At 40.2% G+C, this 15,441-nt stretch overlaps 1 protein-coding gene across 1 annotated transcript; it reads right to left on the bottom strand.

Annotated features, from left to right (window-relative positions):
- Positions 1–926: 926 nt before the first annotated feature.
- On the bottom strand, positions 927–15,123 carry LOC116748968 (dihydrodiol dehydrogenase 3). The gene is made up of 9 exons (XM_032622730.1): positions 14,915–15,123; positions 12,472–12,639; positions 11,503–11,619; positions 10,264–10,341; positions 9,410–9,532; positions 6,817–6,926; positions 5,726–5,891; positions 3,279–3,361; positions 927–1,068 (listed from the first exon to the last, which is right to left on the bottom strand). The coding sequence occupies exons 1-9, from the start codon at positions 14,996–14,998 to the stop codon at positions 1,026–1,028; spliced, it is 972 nt and encodes a 323-aa protein (XP_032478621.1). The 5' UTR covers positions 14,999–15,123; the 3' UTR covers positions 927–1,025.
- Between the last annotated feature and the right edge of the window lie 318 nt (positions 15,124–15,441).

Genomic DNA, 15,441 nt, shown 5'->3' with positions numbered 1-15,441 from the left:
CAGAGTCTAAACGTGTGTCCTTGTGTGGGAGCATCTCTATGTGGTCTGCCTGTGACCAGTGGCACTGGTGGGAGAGCTGGACCTAAAGTGAGCACAGCCCATGTCTTCTCCCTAGGTGAGCTGGCAGCTGCTGTTTTGTTGGGAGATAGGGCTGGAGTCAGAGGGACTAGAGCCAGAGTTAGGTGTGAGCTGAGGCTTCTTCTAGGCTCAATGGCAACTGGTGACCTGTTGGGGGTAGGGCTAGGGCCCAAGGGGCTGGAGACACACTTCTGAGTTGCTACCACTTTCTCTCTGTGCATGTGATGGCTGTCTCTGCCTTAGCAGCGACCAGTGCCAGAGCAGGAGGGGATGGAGCAGGAGGCTTTTGGCATGCACTGAGGTAGTCCTGGCAGACCGGTCAGAGCGTCAAGCAGAATCCAATCTGCTGTCTCTGTTGGGACTGAAAGCAATCAAGTCTGTGTACACGCTCTTGAAGAACGGAGTCTTGGTTTCTTACAGCCCTATGGTAAGCCATACTGGTTTTCAAACCAGCCAAGGGGGCTCGTCTTCCCAGCGCCAGTCCTCAGACCTGGGGTGCCTAATATGGGTCTTGTACCCCTCGCTCTTTAAGGAGGATCACTGAGCCTGTTTATACTCCTTTGGGTTGCCTGCTAGGGGTGTGGGTCCTGAATGGATTGCTTCTCCTGCCCACATACTAGGCTCTGTGAGGTTCTTTCTTGATAGCTTGGGTTGTAGAGAGCCATTCTGCTACTCTTCAAGTTGTTTGCAGTGAGAGTTACTCTATATGTAATGGTAGTTTTGATGTCTTCATGGAGGAAGGTGAGTTCAAGGTCCTCCGACTCTGCCTTTTGATCCCCCTCCTGAGTATCCTTACTTTGAAATCTTTATTGTTTCACACACACCAAAACATGCAAGAAGCCTTAAACTAGAGACACAGATTTTAATTAGCTCCAACGATTATAGCAATTCTCTCCACACTCCTAGAATCAATAAATTCTGATACAACCATGGCGGATCACTCATAATCAATATTCTTCAGAATATGGATAGTCAGGGTGATCAGAAATGCTGAAAGAGAAGGAGGGAGATTAATTTTATTAACTCTGTCTCACACTTGTCAAGGAGAATGTTCCTCTGTGGATGCAGTTAGGATGCTCTAAAACTCTAAATTTACAACCAACTCATTTACAACATACATATATGCAGGCTCCCGGTCCATATGTCAACTGCATCTTCATATCCAGTTCCCACATTCACATGCAACATAAAAGCCACAGTGATATCTACCTTGGTTGGAATTACAATTTCTAAGAAGGTCTAAGAACTATAGATGAAATGCTAAGGTCACGTCAGCCCCAGGTGGAACATTTGGCCCTGGATGATGACAATAATCACAGTAAAAACCTTGCTGATCGTTTTCATACATCCATCCAACACATAAACATGGAGCACCCCCCAAAATAGAGGATGCTCTGTTAAAAAACTTCTAATCTCTTGAGATATCATGTACACATAAGTAACTATACCGATAAAAAGGGATTACTGTTTTCTTAATTTATAATGTATTAAAACACGGGTTATCAAGGAATTAGTATTACTGCTGTTTTCCTTTTTTTCCATGTTTTTACTTTTCTTTCTAAGTTTGTCTTTTTCCATTCAATTCATTAAAGAGTGCATTCTGAGCAATTCTGTGTGCCGGGAGCCATTCCGTTGACCTGAGTCCACAAATATGAGTAAGTCTAGGCATTCACAGCCTAATAAGGAGAACACAGAAGAATACTTCAAAGATTTGAGTACAGAAAAGTAACTTTGCACCTGTTTTTTCATGTATAATATCCTTTCTCTGAATCATGATATAGCTTTACAAACAAGAGAAAGCGTTTTGACATCTTTCATTTGAAACTATATCTTTATCAATAATTTGTATTCCCTTCTCTCTAAACTCCCTTCCAAATTTCTCTGTTTAATTAGTCTTCTTTCTCTTCAGTCCTGATATCCTCCTGCAGTCATTGAACACGGAATTCTATGTTTGTGAATTAAGTCAGAGTCGAAGAGGTAGGGGCTCCCCAGGGGGTGGACTCCTGATGGACAAGGGCAACACTGAGGTAAGTCTTAAGTCAAGAAACCAGAGACTCCCACACGATCTTATCTGGATGTATCCTGCAAAGCACACAGCAGTCACTCACTGGAGGGCCAGTTAAGTTCATGACCTAATTGTAATTCAGTTTGGTGAGATTACAAGGATGAGGAAATGGAGTTATAATAGGGAAAAAGGTCCAACGAAGAGATAAATTTGGAAGAAATGGATGATGTCTTGGGAAAGAAATGCACGTTAGGGAGAAAAGCCACCAGACATTTAGGGGAGGGGGTGGAAGCATGCCCCACTGTGCCTTCACAGCACTGACGCACATTGGCCTTTGTGGGCTCCTCCTCCATACAAATATTAACACAATATTTTACAATTGTGTTAGGATAAAAATGAATGTATCCAGGCTGGATTCACTGTTACATAGTCATTACTAATACAAATCATTTTCCCCTGATTTAAAAAAAAATAAAGGTAAAACATTTTCCTACGTGCCTAAAAGAATAGTGGGCTGTAGGCACAGTGCCTTCTGTATCTAATGGGTACGTCAGCCCTGAGAGGAAGTACACCAGGCACAGAGATGAGGGGCATAAGGTAGTGAATTCACCACAATGTGAACTTTGGTGATTTTACTTATGAGCTGCCCTGGGCCCTGCTCACATTTCTGTTAGGTCAGAGACTGAGCCCTGGAAGAAACCTCTGGTCTGAGGTCTACAGGAAGCCCTGGTTTACTCCTACACTGGAAATCAGGCCTGCCTTCCTGGTTAGGGAAGCTCAGTTTCTCTGCTGACCTACATGCTACAGAAAACAATGTGTGTGGACCTCCCTCCCACCCCACCCGGCCATCTCACCCATCTAGGTCATCACAGAGTACCGAACTGAGCTCCCTGCGCTATACAGCAGGTTCCCACTAGCTGTCTATTTTACACATGGTAGTGTATATATGTCAATCGAAATCTCCCAATTCACCCCACCCCTCCACCTCCAACCCCCGTGTCCACAAGTCCGTTCTCTCCATCTGCTTCTCTATTCCTACCCTGCAAATAGGTTCATCTGTAAGGGGATATATGTATACATATACCTGATTCACTTCTTTGTACAGCAGAAACTAACGCAACATTGTGAGGCAATTATACTCCAATAAAAAAGAAAAAAGAAAACAATGTGTGTGAAATATATACAAGTCACTTACAAGAGTAAATCATAATATCGTACATTACTGTTGAGACCATCAATTGCTTTCATGTCTTCTGGAGTTAATTCAAAATCCAGAACCTGGAAGGAAGGGAAGAATCACATTAACCTCTTCCCCAAGGAGTTGGCCTCCCCCTGGGAACTGGAGGACTTTCCAGCTGGATGGAGGCAAGAAGAGAGTACAGGGAAGACTCGCCTGTCCTCAGCTTCCAAGTGAACCAGCCTGGGAACACTTCTGCGGGGTTCTCCACCTCTCCTTCCCACTCCCTCTCCTTTTCTGCTCCATTTCACACACACACACACACACACACACACACACACACACACACACACACACACACAGCTTGCAAGGCATCAATCCCAAATCTTTCTAAGTGAATTACTTGTGACAGAAAACAAACAAACAAAAATCTTTTTCCAGACAAAGGGACAGTTGGACAACCTGGAGAAAATACTCATACTTGACCAAACATTACACTGATTTTTCATTCCCAGCACCCCTAAGTATGACACAGCTTTGAGCTTAAGCAACTATTGGAAGGAGAACCCCCTGCCGTGAAAACCTATCCGAGAAGCCTATATCAAACTTACTCATTCTCTATGAATAAATTGAACAAAAAAGATTATGTAAATGCCTTTGTAGAGAAAGTTATGAAATGCATTTAAAATATTAAAGAACACCTAAATAATTAGAAATTCATATCATAGTCATGGAATGGAAATCTCAATCTTAAAAAGAAATCAGTTTTCTCTAAAGTGATCTAGTGTTTCAATGCAACATGAACCAAAGACTTAAAGATTTTTTCTTTTGTAGATGTTGGTAAAGTGATACTAAATTTCATATAAAAGAACAGCTAGTCAAGAGCAGCCAAGACATCCTTAAAGAAGAAAAATGTACCGTTCTTCAAAGCAAGACTTATTTTCCACTACAATAAGACAGTGCAGCAAAGTAAATAGCTAACTAGAAGAAAGAGGCCAGAAATGTACTTAATGGACACTTGATACATGGCCGAGTTGACAATGAAAATCTGTGGGAAAATATGGACATTTAGGTTTCTATTTAAGTATATGTATATATATATATCCATTTTCATGTCATATTAGAAAATCAGTTCCAGGTGTATTACAGGGCTAAATTTGAATGGAAAGACAAAAACAAATTTTCAGGGTAATATTTCCCTGTCCCTTGAATTGGCCTGACCTGTAACTTGCACTGGACAATGAAATTTGCCAGAAGAAGTGGCAAGTCAGTTCTGAGCCTAGACATGACAAGGATTTTTTTCCCCACTCATTGCCTTGGTATCATACCACTGTGCTGAGATGAAGACCAGGTTAGTGGCCACAGTCTAGCCGACTATACATGAAAAACCGTATGGAGAAGAGGGCTGGCTCCTCTGACAACATCCAAATCCACCTGCTAAAGCAGCACTGCCTAGCTGCTCTGCATTTGACTGCAAAGACATGAGAGGGCCCAGCCAAGGAGAGAACAGCTTAGCTGAATGAAGGCTAATTGTCATACCACAGAATCATGAGATGTGTAAATGATTTCTGCATTAAACCCCTTAATGGGGGCGAGTTTGCTGTACAGCTATAGTTAACAGTATAATAATCGTCTCACACATATAAATCAAAAGACAGACAACCTAATAAAAATGGACAAAGTCTTGAACAGGAACTTCACAAAGGCAGAAACTCAGGGAGATTAGAAGTATGAAGATGAAACTACATTACTATTCAGAGGAAGGCAAAATAAAACCATGATGACATGGAGGTTGAAGATCACTGCTGTAATCTGTGTGCTCCCCAAATTCATATGTTGGAAAACTCACTTCTAATATAATGATATTAGAAAGTGGGACCTTGGAGTAGCGGTTAGGTCATGATGGTGAAGGCTTCATGAATGAGATTTAAATAATATCATATATCATATAAGAGACTCTGAGAGCTCCGTTGCCCCCCACTACATTAAGATACAAGGAGAAGCCTGTGACCTGGAAGAGGGCCCTCACGCGACCACACAGGCACCCTGATCTCAGACCTCCAGCTTTCAGAACAGTGAGGAACAAATTTCAGTTGTTTCTAAACCACCCAATCTGTGGTATTTTGTTATAGCAGCCCAACTGTCTAAGAAAATCACAATTCAATTTCGTCAACTGAGAATAAAGAAAATAAGATATCACTTGCAGGGTGACAGAATAAATTGCAGATGTAATGCTGGAACTAAAATCTCCATTTTCTGTCCAATCTTAACCCTATCCAGCCATGCCACCTCTCCTGTTGCCACAGTAGGAGGAGAAAACCATTAGGAATATACATAAGTCATACATGCACGATAAATAACAGATAAATCATCTTGGCCCAAAGATAGTCTTGAGAGCTGGACAAAGAATGACCCTCATGAAGGATATTATTTAGACCCCCTGTGCCCACAGCCCCACTCATCACCTGCATGTTCTCTTTGATCCGCTTCTTATTGTAACTCTTGGCCAGGACCACAACCCCACGTTGCATCTGGTAGCGAAGGGCAATCAGTGCTGGGGTTTGCTTGTGCTTTTTTGCAATGGCACAAAGAACTGGGTCCTCCAAGAGAATTGGGTAGCTTGGGTTCACCCTGGAAGGAAATTCAGAAATGCTGAAGATCTGAGACTGAGTATTCAGTTTGTTAGGAGGCTTCCCAAAAAGACCAAGTAGGTCCACTCTAGACAACTGCGTCTCAAAATGTGGTTCATGGACCAACAGCATCAGTATCACCTGGGACCTTGTTAGAAATGCAAATTCCATGGCTTAACTGCAGACAAACTGAATCAGAAACTCAATTGTGGCACCTGGCAATCTATGTTTACAAAGCTCTCCAGGTCATTTGGATGCATGATTGAGTTAAGATCAATGCTTCCACAATCATGGTTTTTTTCTGTTTTACATCTCAGTGGCTGTTTTTATTCTCCAATCACAGCCCCAAAGTAAGTACCAGAGCATGAAAGGAGAAAGAGAAGGAAAAGACCAGGATACTTTTTAGTTTAATTTTCTCAGGTATTGATAAAAATTGAGTAGTCTCAAAATGAGAACTATTCATTTCATCATTACTCACAGTGTGCAGTACTTCTACAGATGTTTACAAAAATGGTTCAAATTGTAATTTTTGGGATCATGATAGACCTGGGAGTTATATGTTATTATCCTGATTTATACATAAGGTAAGTGAAGCCTGGAGAGTCTATTACTAGTAATGTGTTCCTTAGGTAATAAATAAGTAAATCATGACTTAAGCTTATGTCTTAGGTCTCAGCTGGGGGATTATATATAGATTTTAATACAGACATGTGTTATTGATCAATCTACAACAGGACACATATGATATAAGAAAATTGGCTGGGTGATGGGAAGACAAAAGAGAAGGATTCCTTCCATCCCTCCCCTTTCTCCCCCAAGCAAGTTGAGAGTTATCTCCAGAGCATTGAGTACGGTATGACTAAAAATATTTCATCAAAAACTGAATTTTAGGTAAACTCTCCATTGTCTTCATTAGGGTTCATTACCAGTCTTTTAATCGTTGGGATCCCAGAGCACCATAGGCAACAAGAACAATATCGTTTGACTTGCAGAAGTCCAACAGTTTGCTCTGATTGAGATAAGGATGACATTCCACCTGTAGAAGGCCAACATAGAAGAGTTTCAGATTATATGAAATGGTAATGTAAACATGACAGAGAAATGTTAGAAGTTAAAAAAATCTAAAGAAAAAAACTGTGTAACATTAAATTTAAACTGGAAGTATCAACATCAAATAATGACTTTTAAAAAAAAATACATTTTATATCTCTGTCCCTGAAAAGGTAAAAAATAATGACATTCCTGAGAACAAGTAACTCTAGGGACCAGATCTCAATTACTAAACACACTACCAAGAGACACGCCTAATTCCAGATCTGAGACAGAAAAACACCTGTTTGAGTCTTGGACATCAAATTTTGCAAAGAATTTGCTCCAAGACTCATGAAGAAATGTCTGAAGCACTAAAAGAACCAGTTTGATGGGGATCCCACTGGAGACATTTGGGTAGATTTGAGCATCAAAAGGAATAATGAATAAAAGCAAATGTAACACTGAGAGTAAATAAAAATCCCTGAGTCCCAAGTGATGAAAGAGAGAAAGAACAAAAATATTTGCCTCCACTGATGGTGATTATTACAATAAATCCTTTCTCAGAAACTGAGAATTAAGGGGAAGGAGTTAAGTTTTTACCCTGTCTTATAGGAATAAGGTATTTTATGCTGACTTAATGACAGAATTTTACTTTTGCAATAAAATGTCAGGTAAGAAGATCAAAAAGAGTATTTAAGTTGAAAATATTGAAAAACATCCCAATGAAATAACTAATTCAGGTGAAAGTCATTGATGGATTCTCAACCATTATGTGAAAATTTGGGGAGAATCTAACTTCCCCAGATAACTAGGTAATTTCAACAGGGAGAATACACATTTCCAAACAAAAAATCTAGCTAACACTAGCTTTACCAGGAGAACAAAAGTGCCATCATTCACAATGGGACAAGCTGTCATCACGTGCTTCCTACTGGGGTGCATTTGAAGGGCACAACATGCAAAGGACGTGTTCCTGTCAAATTGTTTAACCTTAAGGTAGTAAGGAGTTCAGATCTATCTACTCATTTACAGGAATTGAGAATAGAGAAACAAATTAACATCACAAGATGATAGTCTGATAAATCTATTATATTTGTCAAAAACCTGTCTGGATATCATGGTTAAGAAAAATGATTGAGTGACCACCATGCTAGGTTAAAAGAGCTTGAGAGACATGTCTCAAAGTGATATGTGAATTACAATGAGATTCAAGTCAACAAAATATTACATGGATATTCTCTATCATACCCTTAACTTTGCTAGTATCTGAAAATTTTCACAATGAAAACTTGGAGGCAAAATTAATGCTAAAATCACATTAATTTTTAAACTTTTATAATTGAAAATGTTGATGCTGTATATAGATATATATAAATCTTGAATTTTACAAGCTACTTTTTCTGTAGAAGACTCTTACTCCTTGACTTCAGGTTGTACTTGTGGACATTACATTATATGAAATACAACAGTCACAGAAAAACAAATATTAATATCTAAACTGGTCAAACTCATAGAATTAAAGAGTAGAGTGATGGTTGTCAGGGTCTGGGATCAAGGAGAAATCGGAAGTTTCTAAACATGGGTGTGAAGTCTATTACTCAAGATGAATAAATTCTAGAGATATGCTGTACGGCGTTGTCCCTGCAGTTAACAATATTGTATTACATTGTATTGTATAGTATTGTATACTTAAAATTTAAGAGGACGAATCTCTTATTAAGTTTTCTCACCATAAAAAAGTAAAAATACAACAAAAAATATACGAGCAAAAGATCAAACAGAGAAAAAATGTGTTTAAACATTTAATTTTACGGTGGAAATCAATGGGAGAACCACACCAAGACCGAGTAAATCACAAGGTCTGCTCTAATTCCTGAGTGACTATTTCATCTACTGTTAGTATCACCATAAGACGTTAACTTCACCCTCTAACCTGGATGAATTTCATAGTCTCCAGCAAGTTTTTCTGTACTATGCTTCCTGTTGAAGATCTCTAAAAGCAGAGACACTAACGCTAAGGACTCAGGCACCTGAACCCCACACAAACTCTTAAAACCTCAATGAGATCTCATTTTCGCTCTTTATTTGCTTTTCATTCTGTGTTTTCATGGCCTTCCTACCTGTACACAGTTCCCTCCAAGGCACTTTCACCATCCAATTTCTGGTCATCCTTTACAGCTCAGGGAAATGCCACCTTCCTCTAAGGTCTGGGTAACTATTCTAACCCTCCTTTATCTCCTTTACCTTCCCTAAATTCCTACCCACAATTTAGCAGGAAGCCCTCCCCATCTTTTCCACCAAGACTTTATCACACAGAGATACCATTCTGGGTTCTATTCATGCCCTTCCAGACAGAGGCTCTGCTCTCTAGAATCTTCTGTCCCACAAAGGTAGGATGAATAGGAGGGGAAGACAAATAGACATCTGGCTCTACTACAGGAAGGAGGTTATGAAGAGCAGAAAGGAGAGGAGACGGAGGCTGCTCACCTGGTTGCAGACAGGCTTGTACTTGAGCCCCGGCTTGTTCAGGATCTTCTCCAGCTGTTTGCGGTTAAAGTTGGACACCCCAATGGACTTGGCCAGTCCTGCGTCCTTACACTTCTCCAGGACCTGGGGGGGAACGGGGTGGTGAACATGATTTGAAATGGGCTATAGAGCAAGAATAAATGCTGAAAAAATGCTAACAGGGTCACCTGTCAAGAATTAGCATGGATTATCAAGAAGAAAAAAGGGGAAGAAGGTTGTGACACAAGAATAAGAATTACGGGGCTTCCCTGGTGGCGCAGTGGTTAAGAATCCACCTGCCAATGCAGGGGACACGGGTTTAAGCCCTGGTCCAGGAAGATCCCACATGCCGCAGAGCAACTAAGCCCGTGCGCCACAACTACTGAGCCTGCGCTCTACTGCGAGAGGCACAGAGCCTGCGAGCCACAACTACTGAAGCCCACATGCCTACAGCCCATGCTCCACAACAAGAGAAGCCACCACAATGAGAAGCCTGCACACCACAGTGAAGACCAAACGCAGCCATAAATAAATAAATAAATTTATAAAAATAAAATAAAATAAGAATTACTGTCTCTTCCTTAGAAAATCCCAGAAGAAGATATATCACACTGAAGGAAAGAGATGCTTACCTTCGTTGTCCCAAATTCTTCTCCATTCCTCTCTGTGAACATTTCAGCAATGATTTCGTCCACACCACCCCAGCATAACAGCCCTTTAAAGTTCATGAACTGCTGAATCTGATGGTCCACAACCCATTCTCACAGGTGGAAGAAATGAAGGGGGTTCCCCCTCTCCTGGCTTCCTCCCCTGGGCTCTCTCCTCCACAGACTCACCTCCCACGTGCGACAGAGATCCACTGTGTCAAATATCATTTTTCCATTTTCATCTTTGGGAAAAAGTTCCTCCCCTGGCTGGAATAGAATAGAAGCAGTCATTTTAAAGATGTCACTAAATAATTTCCCCACACTTAACAAGGCTGCCAGGCACATCTAGGACCAGGACACTAAACATCCATGAGGTGGTAGGTGTAGCAACATTCCAGATCTCTTACACTTACTATATGTTTTAATAAATAGAATTTTCCTAGGTCCCAAAGAGGACTCAGAGTGACTTATGTAAAGAATGGCAATAAGTTACATGGCTTTATTTCCAGAAAAAAAGTGCAATCTTGACTTAAGCCTGACAATCCGATTTCCTTTTCCCTCTGAACATCTGATAGCCCTAGGGCAGGCACATGAATCAGCAAGGCTCTTTTTAGGTTAATATGGAATGTGGAAGATCCAGACGTGCTCTCAAATGTTAATGACCATGAGCCTTGAACTGATCAAGGTTAATTTGCCACCGAAGGAAAATGTTGAGGTAAAAATAAAGCAAACCAAGAGTACTACAAAGTTAAGGGACAGCAGAAAAGGAGACATTTCTGAAGAGTACTGCAAATCCTTAAATCTATCCATGGCTGGGACTTCCCATCTACATAGTCCAATAAACTCTTTTGCATAGGGTAGTTTGAGCAGATTCCTGTAACTTCAGATCAAGAGTTCTACATAATGCAGTTCTTAATGGCTAAGTGCAGTCTACAAAACTCATTGTGAAGACAGCCAATGGTGTAGGCAAGGTCTCCCAAGTCCCTATAAAGGCTGCTAGGTTTAGACCCACCCAGAGAGAGTACCACCAACTCCAGTCAATTTGAAAGGGTGAAAGAGGAGATAAACTTATCACGTTCAAGTGTAAGGCAGCTTCATTGCTCACCACTGCTGCACCAAACTGTGTGTTCATGAAATCCCCAAGAGGCCCAGGACCCTGTGTTGAACGCGTCTATTTTTATTTCCTCAAGTTTTTGAGGCAGAGGATGTGAGATTGTTGAACTCTTTTCTCTTGGAGGCATGGAAAGAAAATTAAGGATTCAAAGAAACCCAATAAAAAGATAATCAGAAATTATGATTTTGGGAATTCTACTCTAGTGTAATCATCCCTACATCTTACTAAGAAAAATCTGAATTCAACCATCCATGCAAGTTGATAGATATTCTCACACAAGAAATAAAATAGACATGATCACACAAATCGCAAACCTTCAGAGCCGCTGGAAAATGAATAATATAGAGGTCAACATAATCCAGTTGAAGATTTTTCAGTGACTTTTCCAAGGCTGGTTGAACCAACTCTGGTCGAAGGAAAGTGGACCAAAGCTGCAGAGGTTAAAGAATGGGAGCTATGTTAAATTAATGCCTTAGGTAATTTTGTTTTTCTTCTTTCACCTAAAAATTAGACATTTTTCCTGATTAGAAACAGATGACCACAGAGGAAAACCACTCTGTTTCTTTTTCAGTTCCATTTTTGATCTAACCAACCCAAGTAAATTTTATTATTTGATTGATTTTATCATCAGTACATCATTCACAATAAAAAGAAATGATCCAAGAAATAAAAAGTATTATCAAATAATTACCATACTCATTATCTGAATTATGTTTGATAGAGTTTAAAAGCAGTTTACAGACTTAATCTAATTCTATCAAAGAATCAATCCTCTCAGGAATTAGTATCTGTTTGTTTACATAACTGTAGGAAAAGTGCTTTGAACATATTAATATGAGCAGAACATAATTCAAGACACTTTTGCTAGATCTTGTGTAATATACAAACTGCCTCTCCTATTGCTCTCTCTCACTGATGGACGTAAGAACTGAGATTTAGAACTTGAAGAAATTTTAGAAAGTCCCCTAAATGATAAGGAAAGCTATAATCTGATCACAGTTCTGTCTGATTCATTAGCCCATATGAAATAACACAGCTCTGGTCTAGGCTCAGAGAAGTAAAGTGACTTGACTTTAAAATTAAAATTTGAACACAGCAATGATGAGAATGCCATCATCACTCTCATTTTCTTTTTGGATACCAGATTTAATATACAAGTATGTGTGAAAAAAGTTATACCAATAAGCACAGTTCACCAAACAACTACTGGTCCTATTATATAATTGTCACCTGTGCACAATCACGTTGCACACATATGCACACTCACACAACACACACAGCACCTTTGAAGTGTAGAATATGTCTTCTCTCTTCACAGTGCCATCTGCAATCTTGCTGCGAATGGCCTGTCCAACCTGCTCTTCATTTTGGTACAAATGAGCACAGTCAATATGGCGGAACCCAACATCAATAGCAAATTTGGTGACCTCCAGAGCTTCACTCTTAGGAACCTACGTAAGCAACAGAGGTAGTAGTTGGATATCCACAGGATTAAGAGATTGCTAAGACACAAGCTTTGATCTTCCCAAAAATCAACTTTTCTTCATGCCGTTGGTTAGTTCTGCATGTGTGGTGATGAACGCATAACAGTTTCTCTCAATGTTCCTGGTAAGTAATTAAAGTTGGACATCCAGGAAGTCCTTCAATCCCAGGCAATCGCTGGTTCATCACTGACATTAGAGGTCCCCAAGACCACCTCCAGTTTCAGTGAGTTTCTGGAGGAACTCATAAGACTGAGCATAAAGTTGTAGTCATGGATATGATTTATACAATGAGATATTTTAAGCAAAGTAAACAAAGGTATAATGTTCATGGTACAAAGCATCAAGAAACAAGATGAATGCTTCTGAGAGTCCTCTGTCTACCAGTGTAGCCACACAGAACACACCAAATAAAAACCGTATCTATTCAAGTTGTACAAAGTGATGTTTTCATGTAAGTATCTATTGTGAAATGATTTAGCAAAATCAAGCTAGATAACAGATCCATCACCTCACATAGCTAACGTTTGGGTGTGGTGAGAATACTTAAGATCTACTCTCTTAGCAAATCTCAAGAATATAACCCATTATTAACTATAGTCACCATGTTGTACATTAGGTCTCAAGAACTTATTCATCTTATAACTGAAGGTTTGTACCCTTTGACCAATATCTTTATATTTTTCCCAGCCACGGCCCCAGCTTCTGGTCACCATGCCTCTATGCTTCTATGAATTTGATTTTTTAAGATTCTACCCATAAAGAGATCATGCAGTGTTTGTCTTTCTATGTCTGGCTTATCTCACTTAGCTTAATGTTCTCTGGGTTCATCCATGTTGTTGCAAATGGCGGGATAACTTCTTTTATAAGGCTGAATAATATTCCATTTCTTTTTATGTGATTCAGAATCTTTTCTTTTTCAAGGAGGTAGATACTTGGTTTAACTGTCCTTTGTTGGGTCTAGTCCTGGTTTTCCTTAAATGTACGGGCATTCGGAGATGTACCCAGGAATTAACCAGCGAGCTTCAGGAATAGCCTGGACCCTTCCCTCCCCTCATCCTACTTTATGCTGCAAATTAAACATGCCCTGGGGCTTCCCTCGTGGCGCAGTGGTTAAGAATCTGCCTGCTCAACGCAGGGGACACGGGTTGGAGCCCTGATCCGGGCAGTTCCCACATGCCGCGGAGCAACTAAGCCTATGTACCACAACTACTGAGCCTGCACTCTAGAGCCTGTGGGCCACAACTACTGAAGCCGGCATGCCACAACTGCTGCAGCCGGCGCACCTAGAGCCCGTGCTCTGCAGCAAGAGAAGCCACCACTCGCCACAACTAGAGAAAGCCCACGCGAAGCAAAGAAGACCCAACGCAGCCAAAAATTAATTAATTAAATAAAAATAAATAAATAAGTAAACGTGTCCTGTCTTCAATCTCCAAAGTGTCTCTGAATACTTCCTTCTGTTTTATAGATGAAAAAGGTGAGACTCAAAGTTTAAGGACAAGTTCTTTGTCATACAACTATGTACTCCAAAGACAAGATGGACAGCAAACTTTCTGGCTTCCAGTCTAGCAAATTGTCCATTTTGCCCCTCTTACACCCAAGCACTGAAGATTATAGTTTAATAAAAAATATATTACAAAAAAACAAGAATTGAAACCTTGCCCTATAAGACTGTAGCTTATCCCCTCAAGTGATATTATATATTCCATTAGAATAACTTTCCAAGCAGAAACAGAAAAACAAGACAAAACACAGGCGGAGCGTTTCTCGTCTGGCACCTAGCAGGCACAACACAGTAGAAAAGCAATTCTCTCCCATTATTTTTCATTCACCTCATCTTCAGGACCTTTTACCTAAAATACTTCTTTTCAGAAAGAGGAAAGAGTTCTTGAATGAAAGAAACATACAGAGAAACCACACAATTGCAATCACCCTCAAAGCAAAGCAGCTGACAGTCAGTGTTCTTGATGGCTGAGTTTCACCTCTTCTGCCAAGCTGGGAAAGAGACAGACACTGGAGGGAAACCCAGAGTAATCGGTAGGTGACCACAGCTTCAAACCCTGATGCCGAGGGAAGACTGAATGCTTCCTCCCCTTTCACAGGGGTTGGTTCTAGCCTGGTTAGTAGAACCAAGTGACCCACCCAGAGTCGCACAGGAACTCAATAACTTGACAATCTAAGTCCACTTCCACTCACGTTACATCCATTTTCTTTTCTAACCCTAACCCCAACCCACAAATATTACCTCCTCAGGGGCATAGGTTCCAAATCCCAGAATGGGAATGAAGTGGCCATCATTAAGTTCCAGACACTGGCATTTGGGGTCCATTGCCTGTTACTCCTCTGACTAAGCAGGCTCTGATTTTTTTCTTCTGCCCTCACAGGCTGTGAATAACAGGAAGGTAACACCCCAACTGTACTGACCAATGTTAGCAGAAACACTGCAGGAGGAGCGTGATTAAATCAGTAGCCATGGAGTAAGGAATATTTGAAGGCAATTAACTTGTTTGGGTTTTTTATCAGAATAATATTAAGTATTGTATAATGACTAATAAATCACTAATTGCTTGGAAATATTTTACCTCATATTTTTAATAAGTAAATTTACAATTCTGGATCCACTTACATTACTGTAAATTATTGCATGGGATTTGCTGAACAATTATTGACCATATGTTAAGACTAGAAGCCCCCACATACCAATCTTTTTGGTTTTTCTAATTATGAAGCCCAATCTTGACCAAATATCAGTTGAGACAATTAACTATATTA

This window comes from Phocoena sinus, chromosome 2, assembly GCF_008692025.1.
Source record: "Phocoena sinus isolate mPhoSin1 chromosome 2, mPhoSin1.pri, whole genome shotgun sequence".
In the NCBI taxonomy this organism is placed as follows: Eukaryota; Metazoa; Chordata; class Mammalia; order Artiodactyla; family Phocoenidae; genus Phocoena; species Phocoena sinus.
This window is presented reverse-complemented; position numbering and strand designations above follow the sequence as displayed.